This window comes from Brachyhypopomus gauderio, unplaced genomic scaffold (genome assembly GCF_052324685.1).
Source record: "Brachyhypopomus gauderio isolate BG-103 unplaced genomic scaffold, BGAUD_0.2 sc132, whole genome shotgun sequence".
Lineage (NCBI taxonomy): Eukaryota > Metazoa > Chordata > Actinopteri > Gymnotiformes > Hypopomidae > Brachyhypopomus > Brachyhypopomus gauderio.
This window is the reverse complement of record NW_027506953.1, coordinates 187,501-203,886: the sequence shown is the minus strand read 5'-3', so window position 1 is coordinate 203,886 and position 16,386 is coordinate 187,501. Positions and strand designations below refer to the sequence as shown.

Here is a 16,386-nt window from a genome sequence, read left to right as displayed (position 1 = left end):
GAGGTTTGGAGCTGCAATGTGTGAATGTTTGATGTCTTGGACTTTTGAGGGGAAGGACAAAAATGACAAAAAAAAGAAAAGAAAAGAAAAGAAAAATGTAATAAATAACCTGAATGTGGAAAGCTGCTCATATCTGTCACGTATGATAAAGACCCTAGATCAGCTGAGATGGACCAGTGAAAGGGACAGCTCTCTTCTGAGGAAATATAACAGGTTTCTTCTCTCTCTCTCTCTCTCTCTCTCTCTCTCTCTTTCTTTCACACACACACACACACACACACACACACACACACACACACACACACTCAAAGACCTGTCAGTGAGTGGACGCCAACCTCACAGAGCCGTAAAGTGTATCTCCTGTCTGAGAGACCTGGTTTGGGAGTGCGTATCTCTTTTTCCCTTTGGTGCTTGTATTGTGTTGTCTGACCATTTGAGTGGAAAAAATGTGTGCTCCATTCTTCAGTCAGTCTGGAATAATGTGTCAGTAACGTTTATGCATTAAACATACCTGAGTAGGAAATGTAGGACTAGTTGAAGAATCTTAATGCACTTTACTGTTACTGAATATCTGTCTTTGGAGGAAGTTTGCACTCCCATTCATGCCAGTTCACATAGGTAACAGATAGGCCTGATGCCTGAGGCCCCCAGACTTAGTACTCTAATAAACTGCCCTTGATAAGCTGCAGACGATGTTCCTTATAGCTAATGTAATTACCTCCAGCATTACACAGACTCCCATTGTTTCATTCTAAAACAAGCCACATTTATGTACCTGTGATACAACACCATAATAATTAGCTGAAGTTTTAATGAAATATTGGAACTCGTATAGTGTTTGATGTTTGATGTGTTGGTCTGATGTTGGTTAGCAAAGCATCATCAGTACCTGTGCGAGGTGTTCTGTCCACACACCTGTGAGAATTCTTCTGTCCACACATCTGTGAGAGGTATTCTGTCCACACACCTGTGAGAGTTGTTCTGTCCACACACCTGTGAGAGGTGTTCTGTCCACACACCTGTGAGAGGTGTTCTGTCCACACACCTGTGAGAATTCTTCTGTCCACACACCTGTGAGAAGTGTTCTGTCCACACACCTGTGAGAGGTATTTTGTCCACACACCTGTGAGATGTGTTCTGTCCACACACCTGTGAGAGGTGTTCTTTCCACAAAGTTTTTAAGGACCTCCAAGCAAGGGTTTAGTTGGGAATAAATTGTTCCTTCAGAAATGAGAACTTCCACCTACAGCAGAAGATCAGATGACAAGGCTAGAGGTGGGAACATATAGAGAAGCTACATTATTACTCCCAAACGAGGTCCACTGGACTTCCTGCCAAGAGGCGTCTTAGCCTGCTGTGTGTCCTGTGCCTCCCCAGCGGTCTGCAGGCCTGCCTGGGCTAAAACAAAGGGCCTCTGTAGTGTGGTGAAACCATAGTGGCCTTGGAACTGATCTTGGGTGAGGAGATTAGACATCCTGGTTACCTGTAGGGTCACCCAGTACAGCATCTCCGTGCTCCAGCGGGACTTTGGTGTGCCATATGGATGGAGACTGGGGCATGAGGCATTTTTTATTGGGAAATCAGGAATGTTGGCGTTGAGAATCGTATGCTAGCAAATGTTACTCACACAACAACGTACACAGCCTCCTCGCAATTCCAGTCTGCAGGAACTCTGAGACAGTGGGCAGACACATCCATACCAAGTTGTTGTTGTTGTTGTTTCTCATACAGACTCTTACCTCTGTTCTCCTGTTTCAACATCTCAAACTCTTTTAGAAGCTCCTCCCTTTTTTAAAATGCAATCCACCTGAAACTACAGGACGAGCTTGAGTACCCGAGCTACCCACTTCTTTCTGTAACTCAGCCCTGGACAGAGGGAGGGAGTGTGGACTCAGAGCATCAGATCACCTCCTCCCTCCCATCTCCTGTGACCTTTCACTGGCAGTATGAAACAATTGTGCATCTGATCAGTCAGAATACATTCTCCATAACATTGATTGGATGATGCTTATGACATTAATCAAGAGCAGAGGACTCAACAAATCAGTTCATGTTTCAGCCAGTTCCTTTGTCAGCAATACCTGAACTTAACTTGTATTTGTTCGTTATAAGTATAAATGAATAAACATACAAACAGGTTTAATATTACTTAAACATAAAAATCTAATAAAATTATATTTATAATGTAACTAGTAGTTTAGAACATAATCCTTAGAATCGTCTTTTTTAAAGCTTATGCCATTTCATTTTTTTAATAATGAAATGTATACTCTGCTATCACCATATGAAAGTATTAACAACACTATTACTTCAACGAGTCCCACAGGGTTGGAGTATTACAGAAATGCCCAGAGGTTAATCTTACACTCTAGGTGCAAAAAAATGTAACAAACTGAAACTGTCAGGTGAGTTTCAGCTGGCGGAGGAACTGCTCTGGATGTAAAGGTAGTTCTTTTCTCACAGATATCCCACATATCAGCTGGGGGAGTGGAGCAGACACTGAAAACCTCTTAGCCCTTAAATTAAAGTCTAATATTTCGGTGAGTCTGTGGTGCCCTTCCGCCCTGCTCTGCTGCTGGGGGGGGGTTCAGGCCGGGTTAGGCTAGGTCAGGCTGGGTTGAGTCACCTGCTGCTGCAGTGGCGTCAGGCTTCACTGGACACGTCCATTTGGACATTCACTCTGGACGTTGGGTGGCCGTCTCCACAGGTCAGGCCGGGGTGAGGCGGCCAATCGCTGGCAGGTGCTGGGAAAAGCCTGGTGTCTGAACCAGAGAGCAGGGACTCTTTGTCTTGGAGCTGTTTGGCGACTGTTGTCCTCCTCTTCAGGACTCACCTGAGGGCCAGTCCTGGACCACCAAGCTGAGCTGAGATGTAACCTGACTCTGAAACCCCCCTCTGACAGCCATTTGGAGTCACACATGAAAACATAGCTCTCTCTCTGTCTGAGAGGGCGGTCGAGTGATCAAGGCTGCTGGATGACTTCAAAATAAAAAATGACAAAGCAAGGAGAGCCGTGCTAATATAACGCTCTCCTCACATACGCTGAAACATGACCCAGCTTTAACCTTATTCACATCATCTGATAACAGTTCCCTTCAAACACAGAGAGGCAAACCTCACTTCAGGACGCATTCATCACCATGCTCGTGATCAGGGCCAGTGACCAAGGGTTTGACTACAAAGATGTTCATAAAGTAAATATAATTTGACTTGGCCATAACATGGTGTCTCCACACTTGACCGTGTCTTTCCCATGTTTTGCGTTTGTCAGTTTCCCTCTGCTTTCCAGATCAGAGGTATTCTGATAAAGGCCTTGAATCGATACCTGGTCAGGCCTCAAAGGATATGAATGCCCCTGTTCTATATGGAATTATTATCACTATTAAATAATTGAAATATCTTATGTGTGTGTGTGTGTGTGTGTGCGTGCGTGTGTGCATGCATTTTTTGTTTGAGGGTGCTGTTTTTTGCTTTGAAAAAAAGTCTTTTTTGTCTGACACTCAGTCTTTATTGGAACTGCTCCATGTGTACATATTTAGGTGGCATTAATTCTATACATCTTTGTTACTTCAGTAATTATTTAATAACAATCGGTGCCATTATATCACTACAATATTAGTAAATACATCTCCAGAAACAGGAACTTATAGGATGTTTCATAAAACTGTCTGTACATGTTTACTTTATTGTAGAAAACATCTTAATCTACAGAATGTCAATAGCGTTTGAGATTGGGAAGTGCAGACATGCATCTGAGAGTCAGCAGGATGCTGTCAGCAGAGGACCTGGAACACAACACGTCTCATCAGGACCATCTCTGCGGCAACGCAAATAGAAGAGAAGAGCCCATATGATACATCACTATCACTCCCCCAGAAGAAACATTTTAATAGCTGTTACTTAATAGGTTTCAAAATTGGAACAAAGAGAAACACATTTCACACATTGGAACCTTAGCAACTATTTTCACCACAAACAGGAGTTAGCGTAAGTTCAGGAACGCATTGCTTTGTTCAGTTGTAGAATTAAGGCAAATTTTAAAAAACAGAATGTACACCAAACAGCGGAATAATTTAATTTGCATCCCAGAACCCTTGAGACAGGACCCTTCACCATTTGGGGGAGAGATAGAAAGGACTGAAAATGTCAGATGTTAATGAGAATCAAAGGGTTGTTATTGTGACCACTTCAGTGAACACTTCACATCTTCCTCTGTCACTCACTCTGATGACCCTGTAGATGAGACAGCAAGAAATGAACTGAGAAAACTTAGACAAATCCACACACACACACACACACACACACACACACACACACACACACACACACACACACACACACACACACACACACACAAATAAGTAATTACACAAAGAATTACCTGTTAAACTGTTTTCTTTTTTCATGTGCATCCTGGATGCTAGGAACTTAGAGGTGGATTGCTTCCAACTACAGACCCTACAATATAGAATAGAGTAGAATAAAATAGAATAGAATGATATAGTCTTCTTTCTAGTGTGTCCATTTTTCAAAAAGGATAGTTATCACGTGGCTGTGATTCCAAACATTTTGAAAGTATTCTATTCTTAATTATTTTCTTACATATATATGTAAACAGTTTGTATGCACTGAATTCAGCTGTGCATTCTGAAAATGCCCCAGGGATTCAAAAGCCTTTTGGATTTTGATTTCTCTGATTCCAGGTACCTCGTGTTGTGTCGTCGACATGGTCAGACTGGTCAGGTGTATCAGGAACAGCTGTCAACACATTATGTCATATTATGTTCTGAATTCTTATTAAAACTAATCAAAATCTTTTCAAAAATCTACATCTACTCCCTTGAAACCCTTGAAAAATTTAATAATTAGTGTATATATATATTTGGGGTGGGACACGATAAAAAATAATTTATCTAATTAATCGGAAGCTTTGTAATTAATTAATCAAAATTAATCGCAATTTACTCGCATTTCAGTATTTATCATGAGAAATATTAATTTAAGTTTGAATGATGAATGAATCAATGAACATAATCATAAACTTCAACATCTTGTTTATTTTTCCACCAGTAGAAGTTGTCTTCTGCATGCTCAAAGCAAATGACTGGATCTTCATCATCTATAGATTCATCATCTATAATATGAGCTGTCACACCAAGATAATTCTTGTTGCTAACAGAGGTCCAGTGATCTCCAGTCAGAGACACATTTGTGGCGCTCTTCACAATAACCTGTTTTACTTCCCTTTCCTCATCATACAGCTGCTGGATTTTCTTCGACATTGTCTTTCTGGACGGTAATTCGTAACTTGCATCAGTTGACGCAATGTGCAGCGCTTCTTGTAAGTCTTTATCTTCGACCACAGAGAGCGAACAACACTGCAAATAATGTGACGCGTCATGTATAAACGCGTGCGGAGTCGCGCGCTACGGTCACTCGCGAAAGTTTAATCCAGTCTTAATGGTCCATTGAAGGTAATTTAAAAAACCAGGACATTTCCACACTTAAAAAAAAACCAGGGAGGCCCGGAACAGGATGTGAAATACGGACATGTCCCGGGAAATACGGACGTTTGGTCACCCTATCGTACTAGAAATAGGCCTACATTTAGCAGCTAAGTTATCATTACTGACCTGCGCGTTAGCCCCAACATGTTTTGCGAAGTGCTCCTGTGATAAGCGAACTCCTTCCTACATAAACACTATTTGTGTTTGTACTTCCATCTGGAAGTTTCTTATATTTAAATTACCCATCCACCAGCGTAGCCTCTTCAGTAATCTCCATCATGATCTTATTGTACGTCCATATAATCTGTTTGCCCGGAACTCGTGCACTGAGAAACATTCCACGGTGCAAAAGTGTCTCATGCGTTAAAAGCGTTAAAATGCGTTAATTTTTTTAGTGCGTTAATTGTTTAATTAATTAATCGAAATTAACACGTTAAAGTCCCACCACTAATATATATATCAATATATATATATATATATATATATATATATATATATATATATATATATATATATATATATATATATATCATATATCAATGATTATCATCATTCATGTTCAGAACATCATTCATGGGCTCTAAAGGTCCAAGAGTGGAGATCAGTCCTTTTTCTTTGAATTTCCTCATTGCTGCCATTACAACAACTGTCTATTTTACTCTGTGAACAATGCAAGTGTGTGACAACTTACTCTCAGGAGTCTTCTGCATGGTGTTATCTTCATCCACGTCGGTGCCATCTTCATCTGAGACAGAAGAATCACACAGTAGACTGTAAAGCTGTTGTACTCCTCAGAGCTGTTCTAGCCCTCATACACTCCCTGTGTTCTTTCACCTGACTGTGACTCATACACTCCCTGTGTTCTTTCACCTGACTGTGACTCATACACTCCCTGTGTTCTTTCACCTGACTGTGACTCATACACTCCCTGTGTTCTTTCACCTGACTGTGACTTATACACTCCCTGTGTTCTTTCACCTGACTGTGACTCATACACTCCCTGTGTTCTTTCACCTGACTGTGACTCATACACTCCCTGTGTTCTTTCACCTGACTGTGACTCGTAGACTCCCTGTGTTCTTTCACCTGACTGTGACTCGTAGACTCCCTGTGTTCTTTCACCCGACTGTGACTCATACACTCCCTGTGTTCTTTCTCCTGTCTGTGACTCATACACTCCCTGTGTTCTAACCCTGATTGTGACTCATACACTCCCTGTGTTCTAACCCTGATTGTAACTCATACACTCCCTGTGTTCTTTCACCTGACTGTGACTCGTAGACTCCCTGTGTTCTTTCACCTGACTGTAACTCGTAGACTCCGTGTTCTTTCACCCGACTGTGACTCATACACTCCCTGTGTTCTTTCACCTGTCTGTGACTCATACACTCCCTGTGTTCTAACCCTGATTGTGACTCATACACTCCCTGTGTTCTAACCCTGATTGTGACTCATACACTCCCTGTGTTCTTTCACCTGACTGTGACTCGTACACTCCCTGTGTTCTAGCCCTGACTGTGACTCATACAATCCCTGTGTTCTAACCCTGACTGTGACACATAAACTCCCTGTGTTCTAACCCTGATTGTGACTCATACACTCCCTGTGTTCTAACCCTGATTGTAACTGATACACTCCCTGTGTTCTAACCCTCACTGTGATTCGTACACTACCTGTGTTCTAACCCTGACTGTGACTCGTACACTCCCTGTGTTCTAATCCTGACTGTGATCCATACACTCCTTGTGTTCTAACCCTGACTGTGATTCATACACTCCCTGTGTTCTAACCCTGATTGTGATTCATACACTCCCTGTGTTCTAATCCTGACTGTGATCCATACACTCCCTGTGTTCTAATCCTGACTGTGATCCATACACTCCCTGTGTTCTAACCCTGACTGTGACTCATACACTCCCTGTGTTCTAATCCTGACTGTGATCCATACACTCCCTGTGTTCTAACCCTGACTGTGACTCGTACACACCTTGTGTTCTAGCCCTGACTGTGACTCATACACTCCGTGTTCTAACCCTCACTGTGATTCGTACACTCCCTGTGTTTTAAACCTCACTGTGACTCATACACTACCTGTGTTCTAACCCTGACTGACTCGTACACTACCTGTGTTCTAACCCTGACTGTGACTCATACACTCCCTGTGTTCTTTCACCTAACTGTGACTTATACACTCCCTGTGTTCTTTCACCTGACTGTGACTCATACACTCCCTGTGTTCTTTCACCTGACTGTGACTCATACACTCCCTGTGTTCTTTCACCTGACTGTGACTCGTAGACTCCCTGTGTTCTTTCACCTGACTGTGACTCGTAGACTCCCTGTGTTCTTTCACCCGACTGTGACTCATACACTCCCTGTGTTCTTTCACCTGTCTGTGACTCATACACTCCCTGTGTTCTAACCCTGATTGTGACTCATACACTCCCTGTGTTCTAACCCTGATTGTAACTCATACACTCCCTGTGTTCTTTCACCTGACTGTGACTCGTAGACTCCCTGTGTTCTTTCACCTGACTGTGACTCGTAGACTCCGTGTTCTTTCACCCGACTGTGACTCATACACTCCCTGTGTTCTTTCACCTGTCTGTGACTCATACACTCCCTGTGTTCTAACCCTGATTGTGACTCATACACTCCCTGTGTTCTAACCCTGATTGTGACTCATACACTCCCTGTGTTCTAATCCTGACTGTGATCCATACACTCCCTGTGTTCTAATCCTGACTGTGATCCATACACTCCCTGTGTTCTAACCCTGACTGTGACTCATACACTCCCTGTGTTCTAATCCTGACTGTGATCCATACACTCCCTGTGTTCTAACCCTGACTGTGACTCGTACACACCTTGTGTTCTAGCCCTGACTGTGACTTATACACTCCGTGTTCTAACCCTCACTGTGATTCGTACACTCCCTGTGTTTTAAACCTCACTGTGACTCATACACTACCTGTGTTCTAACCCTGACTGACTCGTACACTACCTGTGTTCTAACCCTGACTGTGACTCATACACTCCCTGTGTTCTTTCACCTGACTGTGACTCGTACACTCCCTGTGTTCTAGCCCTGACTGTGACTCATACAATCCCTGTGTTCTAACCCTGACTGTGACACATAAACTCCCTGTGTTCTAACCCTGATTGTAACTCATACACTCCCTGTGTTCTAACCCTGACTGTGACTCATACACTCCCTGTGTTCTAACCCTGACTGTGACTCGTACACTCCCTGTGTTCTAGCCCTGACTGTGACTCGTACACTCCCTGTGTTCTAACCCTGACTGTGACTCTGGGCTTCATTGTGTAAACTCCCATCCCAGTGCTACGTACCAGTAGTGTCCAAGTCTGTGTCTTCAGTAGCGTGTTCTTCTGTTACAGTGAGAAAAGAGGATGTCAGCTCCTGCACTGTACTTGGAGAGACTGTTGCAAGACTAAATGATTACCCATAATTACCTTGTGATGTTGCCTCTGTTGCTTCTACTGAGTCATCATGGTCATTCTCAGCTAGAGAAAGTGGGGAAAAAATTCTTATTTTCAGATAGTGTGTAAAACAGAGAGAGGTGCTGTTTTGGCAGTGCATGCTTCTCACCCCTCGAATCACTCTCAGAGTCTCCAGCTGTTTCAGACGATAGCAAATAATACTTATTACCCAGAGAACTAGAAACCACAATATCATCTACAGGATTGAATGTTCTCCTTACCAGGGGACTCCATCTCTGGACTATTGGCACCATCATCATCTGTGACTGTTAAAGAAATACTGGTAACTGCCAAAATAGAACATTACTTATTTATCTAAATAAAACACATCTCTAAACATTACTGTCTATGAATAGTATAAATGTGAACCGTAGTATACCTTCTCCATCTGTCTCTGAACTGCTGTGGCCTCCTTGGTCAGCACTATCCGAGCTGTCTTGATCAGTGGACTCAAGGCTCTTCAGTGTGTCCTGACTATCTTCTTTACTTGAAGAGCTTGAGGAGTCGAACTGGGCCGAGCCTGACTGAGATTTTTGGCCGTGCTGGGAGCTTTTGGAAGGCGTGTCCTCACCCATCTCTTCGGATTTGCTTGTTGTCTCCTGGTCAGTGTCCTTGTCTTCCTCTCCCTGACCCTTGTCCTCATTGTTGCTGATGTCATCGCTGACCTCATCAGCACTGTCCTTGTCTTTCCCTGTACCATCCTCCTTATCCTTTGCTTCTGTACTGTCTGAATCATCATCTTTTTCATGCTTAACACTGTCTTTAGCACTGTCTTCGTCACTGTCTCTGTCACCATCCGTGTTTGCATCTTTATCACTGTCTTTGTCTGTGTCCTCTGTGCTGTCTTTAGTCTCTGTCACGTCTGTGGAGTCGGCCATGTCTTTGTCGCTGTCTTTGTCTGTGTCCTCTGTGCTGTCTTTAGTCTCTGTCACGTCTGTGGAGTCGGCCATGTCTTTGTCGCTGTCTTTGTCTGTGTCCTCTGTGCTGTCTTTAGTCTCTGTCACGTCTGTGGAGTCGGCCATGTCTTTGTCGTTGTCTTTGTCTGTGTCCTCTGTGCTGTCTTTAGTCTCTGTCACATCTGTGGAGTCAGCCATGTCTTTGTCATTGTCTTTGTCTGTGTCCTCTGTGCTGTCTTTAGTCTCTGTCACGTCTGTGGAGTCGGCCATGTCTCTATCACTGTCTTTCTCAGAAGCGTCTGTTTCATGGTCATCACCCTCTTTCTCTGACGAGTGTTCCATGTCTTTCTCTTCGGTGTCCTGGACATCTGGCTTGTCTGGCTTGTCAGTGTCTTCCTTGTCTTTAGCCTCCTTGCTGTCTCCATCTGTGTCCTGGCCAGGTTTTTCCACAGTGTCTTTGTCCTCGGGCTCAGTGTTTTTGTCTACGTCTTGTTCTTTGCTGTTGTCATTTGTGTCTGAGCTGGTATCAGGTTTGTCCTTGATAGATTCTGAAATGATAGAGTATACAGGTAATACTGTGGAGTGAGAATCACTTTATTATGGGTTACATTATAAGTTTATGTTGCATTTGAATTGTCACAAATACAATATAATTTTCCTGAATGTAATAAGCAACCAGTGTTTTTAAAGATGTATAGACAACCTTTAAATCAGATCTGAGTCACTTTTATACATTATCCTAGATCTGCTACATAACAGATTCACAGCTATGTGACTGTAATGAGAATCATAATTATTACAAATCGAACAGTTGGACCCAGGCCCGTTGACAGTCTTGCTGGGGCCCGGGACAAGAAAGTTTCAAGTTTCGTGCACCTCTCGAATTTTGAAACTTTGTGCGTGCCGCACTTCAGCACAATGAACAAAGTCAGGTTTGCAGGGTTCATACACCTTTATAAGGTGGAATTCAAGCACTTGTATGTCACTTTAAAGGTCCATTTCTATATTTCCCAGAACATTAAACTTAATTAAGTTAAATATTTATACATATACTCGAAATGATTCGAAATAATTCGCTTTTTATCACATTATTTAATGGTGGTTTATTTTCAAAACGCCCAATCTTAATGTCTTCACGTTTTCTCATGTTTCTTCCTGGAATTACAAGAGGCTCATATTTGTTAACGTAATACAAGAGAACTGTTCAGTCATATAGCTATTTGGTGTGAAACGAAGCAGTTACAATTTCAAGCATTTTCAAGTACTTTAGCCTAAATTCCAGCACTTTTCAAACCTGGAACACAATGCAACATTAAAATTTGTCAGGTAAATGTTTTTCCTTTCTTTTCTGTGCTACAGATTTCTGTTTACTTTAACCATCAACGTAATTTTGATTTCAAAAGTGGGGGGGACATGGATTCGTCGCTATTTAAATATTTGGTTTTAACCGTAAAAACTGGGGGGGACTTTTGAAAAAGTGGGGGGGGGACATGTCCCCCCCCCCCCCCCCCCCCCCCCCAAATTACGTCCGTGACTTTAACTATCCACCACTGTATTTCCCACTTGGGCGGGTACCAGCCGGCTACAGTCGGTGCTGGATCAAACCATTTTTCAGTGGGAGGCGGGGGTGTATGCACTTAATGGAAAATATGCAGATAGGTAAAAAAAACATATATATTTTAGCCATTGAGCTTATTTTGAGGACATAATTTTATATTAATGACAGATTTCAAGATTATTTAAAATTATAGACTTTAAATAAAAAATAAATTGCTGGGCTCTTTGATAGGCCCCCCATGTCCCCCCCTGTTGACGGGGCTGGTTGGACCCATGTGCTTGTTTAGCATCATGCTTCAATGCACATGTGCATATCACTGCAGTCATACCCCCCTCTCTCTATCCCTCTCTCTATCTCTTTCTGTACCTCTCTGTCTTACCCCCTCCCTCCCTGTCCCACTTTCTCTCTCTTTCGGTCTCTCTCTTTCACTCAGTTTCTCTCTTTCTTTATCTGTCCCTATCTTTCTCTCTCCCTCTGTTTCTCTCTCTCTCTCTCTCTCACACACACACACACACACACACACACACACACACACACACACACACTCAAACACACATTACAAACACTTACACATTACAACACATTACAATCTTATTACAATTAAAACCATACTTGTCTTGTAAATCTCTGCATAAAGACTTTGCACAATGTCTGCACAAAACATTGGCACAGAAACCATTTATTATTTGAACAATATTATTCTTGTCATAAAAAAGAATAAAATTGATATTTCTGCAGTATTAAAATATGAATGAGTTGTTCCTTCACTTATTGCTTTGTTTTATTCCCATTTGTTTTGAGTCTGTGGTTTGTGTGTGCGCAGTCAGCCATGCTTTGAGTCCTCCTCAGTCTCCCCATAATAAGTGTGAAAGTTGGGAATGTTATTCAGTAACTGCTTTGCCTAAGTAGTGTGATTAGTGGAAGATTAGTGGAACTATATAATTTTTTATTTCAATATCAAGTCCTTAAGGGGACATACTGTGGAATATAATTTGACTGGGGTAGATTAGATTAGATTAGATAATGCATTAAAGGCTTGTAACAAATTATCCAGCATCAAGCAGCTCATCCAGCAGTGCAGTGAGACAATCCTTTAACTCTTTGTTTAAATTTATGAATCTATGAGCTTTTGAGTAATTTAGAAAATAAAAATACTGATCTTGTATTGACCATTGATCTTGTACACAGCAGCAGCTGAGAGCCTCTTATGTTGGTTTTGAGGGGCTACAGATTCTACGAGATATGACATGAATTTATAACCATTCCTACAGCCATTCCTCTTAAATAACGTTACATTAATGCGGACAGAACTGGATTGATCTGAGATGTTATTTAACACATCCTGACAGTAACTACGTTCTTCATGTCAGGCTGGTCTGTTTCTCATATTGTTGCCGTTATCTTATTTTACAGATGAATGATTTAGTAATTCATCTGAATTCTGGCTTCACTCATGGTTTCCTGCCATTCCTTGCTTGTGGATGACACTGGTGAAGGAGTGTGGGTGTGTAAGAGCCCAGCTGCAGTGTGCCTTACCTGGGGGATCCGTTTCATGTGAAGCTTTTAATGCTGAGTCTGTACCTGAAATAGCATTCATAAAAAATGTAAAGTGGTGTAATATTAGTACAGTGGTTTAAAATTCCAGCTCTGACTGAATCTGCTTCTTAATATCTTGTTAGAGTTGTTCCTGATGACCTACCAGCAGACTCACTCTCTGTGTCTGACACGTCCTTTGTCTCATCTGTAGAAAAGAATGAATTAATAAATTATTTGGACCTAAATTAATTGGACATAAATTAATTGTTCGCTGGATATCTCTCTCCTCTCTCTTGTTCTCTCTCTCTCTCTCTCTCTCTCTCTCTCTAAAAAGGCTGTAATGATTATTCTGAGCTGTGCACTCTACCTTGTGGAGTTTCGGCTGATAATTGTTCATCAGTGCCATCTGTTGTTGAGGAAAAGGACTTCATTAGGTCCCTGTTTTTCCTTAAGCCATCGCATGTGGCATATAACATCTGGCTTTCACTAACCTGAGCGATCTTTCTTTTCCAAATCAGCTGGTTCTAGAAAATGAAACACGTGTATGGGGTATAAATTGCAGTTCAAGAACATTTACAGCCAGTTCCATCTCATTCCAGAACATTTACAGCCAGTTCCATCTCATTCCAGAACATTTACAGTCAGTTCCATCCCTGTTTCATAGGTGTCTGTGGACTCACCAGAAATGTCAGTGTCCTTCTTTTCTGCAGCCCCAACAGCAGAATCTGGAGAACATCAAGTGTTTTATCATAGTGGCAAACATTACCCACAATTTCATTGTTAATGTGTCTTTTGTTTAGAAATTCTAAATATCAATTAAATGTAAAAAATATGTATATATTTCTTTTGTTTTACATTACAGTAATACACTATAACATTATGTTTCTGCAGTGGTGGACACCGTTCTCTACAGTTGTCACTGGACCATGTCATCTCATTGAACAGGGATGTCATAGTTGAATGGACAGTGATTACTTACTCTTACTGTCTGACGACACTTCATCTTCACCTTTGACCTCTTAAAAAAGAAAAAAAAATCAGTGAACAAGTTGATTATACCAAATGTATTCAAGTAATCCTGAAACTCGTTGCTCAGGGGGAAGTTGTACTGTAGCTGTTAGAAATTCTCTAACTCTCTAAGGACAAATATGAACTATTTCAGCATTACAGAATGAGTCATAAATGATCAAATAGATCAGAGAACTGTGACCAGTATATCCTAGCCTCTACCCCCACCCCTAAAACACACACACACACACACACACACACACACACACACACACACACACACACACACACACACACACACACACACACACACACACACACTTTATTCACTTCCTGGTTTAAAGGTTATACATTGACAGAACAGAGCACTGAGGCCAGTCAGGCCCTGAATGCATGTTTCCTACTTAAGAGCTTCATTAATGCTCCACACACTTACTCAGATGACAAAGAGCCATTCATTGAGTTTCCCAGAAAGAGTGATGGGGTTCCTGACATGGGGCTGACCATTAGAGTGAAATATTTGACTACTGTGTACTCTGATAGGATGTTTTATGTCCTGTTCATTTGTACATACCACATTAGGTGCCTACATGTTGAAAAGGCTTCTTCTTTATTTCTTATTTTGTTCTTTTGTTCCTTTTTTCTTTGTACATTCAGTCTTAGATATAACTTGATATGTTTTCTTTGTTTTTGAGATCTTACCTGGCTTTCCTGTAGTATCAGCTACAGAGTCATTTGCATCTGAAATTGGAGCCAAACAGCTATAATGTACTGCATACGGTCACACAGCCATAGTGTACTTCATACGGTCACACAGCTATAGTGTAGTGTTCTTCCTTATGAGACTCTCTCTTTTACATTTTTCTCTTATTAATTATTATTAATCTTATAGAGTTTTTTGCCAGATGAAGGATCCGTGATGGAAAGGGCTAGTCATCGTTATGTACGATCTGACATACCTTGAGTTTTCTCCGAAGAGTCTTTTCCATCTGTGATTCCTGGTAAAAGAACATTTTCAGAATCACTGTTGTTATATTTCATATCATATTCATATTTGGTGTTGTGTTTCTTTTATTTGATTTGCTGCTATGGACCAACATTGACATTTTGCTATATATAGTTTATATATTATTTATTTGGATATTTGTAGTGCAATCTTAGATCCTCACAAGCCTCTGATAAAGCCTGAGTGTGAGAAAATAAAATCTATCTATCTATCTATCTATCTATCTATCTATCTATCTATCTATCTATCTATCTATCTATCTATCTATCTATCTATCTATCTATCTATCTATCTGTCTGTCTGTCTGTTTGTTTGTTTGTTTGTTTGTTTGTTTGTTTGCTAGTAGCACTCACCTAAGTGTTCATTCCCAGGACTATGAGTTGGTGGGGCTGCATTATTAACACCTAAGAAAGGGGGAGCCAGAGTCTGGTTTACATAGTACATACTGATCACACCTGTACTGTGCATTTATGGTGATTTCTGCTTTTTGGATTGCCTTTTCAATAAGAAAGACAATAAAAGATTTATATATTTAAAAATTAGTAAACAATAACAATTGTAATATCAATATGAATCTGTATGTTCATACTTTTGCTTTATGGGTGTTATCTGTAAAGACATCTAGGCAGTTACAGTAATTACTTTTCATTTACAAAACAATAATAGAATGAGCACAACTGTTACCATGGGAATGTGTGTGAGAACGGGCATGGGTAATAATTAGGAAATATTCTTACCATCGATGTCTGTCCCATCTGGGGGGCAGAGAAAAGCAGACATGAAACACCTCAGCTTGGTTAGCTATAAGATTCAGTCTCCTATAGAGGCCCTAATTCTACAGGTGAACAGATTGTCTTTGTCTGCTCAGGGGGATCTGGGCTCTGGTTACAAGCAGCTAGTCCCCTTTGAAAAGACATTTCAAATGTTACAGTTCTGCTGGGTGCTTTACTGAAACTATACATGTATAATATATATTTAATGGAAAATGCAACATTATTATTGACCAAAACACAGTATAGTTCAACTGACATGGACTGAGTAAGAGTGAGACGGAGCATTTCCTTACCACTTAGTGGTGCAGACAGGACGACACCCACTAACACAAAGAGTAGAACTACTGTCCTATGGACATGAAGAGAAATGCAAAATAATGAATATTCAATGATAATAAAAAAGTCATTAAAATTCAGTAGGCATTACAGGGGTCTTTACAAAATGATAAATGTGAAATACAAGACTTAAAATGTAGACTTTTAATATTTATGCATTTTAAATGAATAAATAGCCAGATGAAATATCCAGTTAACTCAACATATAAGAACACCTCTGTAAACCCTGAACCTCCATTCACTCTGCAGTCATCACAAATCTGTC

At 41.0% G+C, this 16,386-nt stretch overlaps 1 protein-coding gene across 1 annotated transcript in view; it reads right to left on the bottom strand.

Moving 5' to 3' along the window:
• Positions 1–3,662: 3,662 nt before the first annotated feature.
• stm (starmaker) overlaps positions 3,663–16,386 on the bottom strand; it is a 13,426-nt gene continuing 702 nt past the window's right edge. The window contains exons 2-21 of the mRNA XM_076994035.1: positions 16,079–16,134; positions 15,750–15,767; positions 15,366–15,416; positions 14,966–15,004; positions 14,709–14,747; positions 13,978–14,016; positions 13,679–13,723; positions 13,490–13,522; positions 13,366–13,404; positions 13,162–13,203; positions 12,999–13,043; positions 9,388–10,452; positions 9,230–9,295; positions 9,118–9,144; positions 8,982–9,032; positions 8,859–8,897; positions 6,199–6,252; positions 4,708–4,758; positions 4,382–4,458; positions 3,663–4,233 (exon numbers count right to left, since the gene is read on the bottom strand). Coding sequence (XP_076850150.1) covers positions 4,421–4,458; positions 4,708–4,758; positions 6,199–6,252; positions 8,859–8,897; positions 8,982–9,032; positions 9,118–9,144; positions 9,230–9,295; positions 9,388–10,452; positions 12,999–13,043; positions 13,162–13,203; positions 13,366–13,404; positions 13,490–13,522; positions 13,679–13,723; positions 13,978–14,016; positions 14,709–14,747; positions 14,966–15,004; positions 15,366–15,416; positions 15,750–15,767; positions 16,079–16,134 — 1,837 coding nt within the window. The 3' untranslated portion in view covers positions 3,663–4,233; positions 4,382–4,420. The remainder of the gene's footprint in view (positions 4,234–4,381; positions 4,459–4,707; positions 4,759–6,198; positions 6,253–8,858; positions 8,898–8,981; positions 9,033–9,117; positions 9,145–9,229; positions 9,296–9,387; positions 10,453–12,998; positions 13,044–13,161; positions 13,204–13,365; positions 13,405–13,489; positions 13,523–13,678; positions 13,724–13,977; positions 14,017–14,708; positions 14,748–14,965; positions 15,005–15,365; positions 15,417–15,749; positions 15,768–16,078; positions 16,135–16,386) is intronic.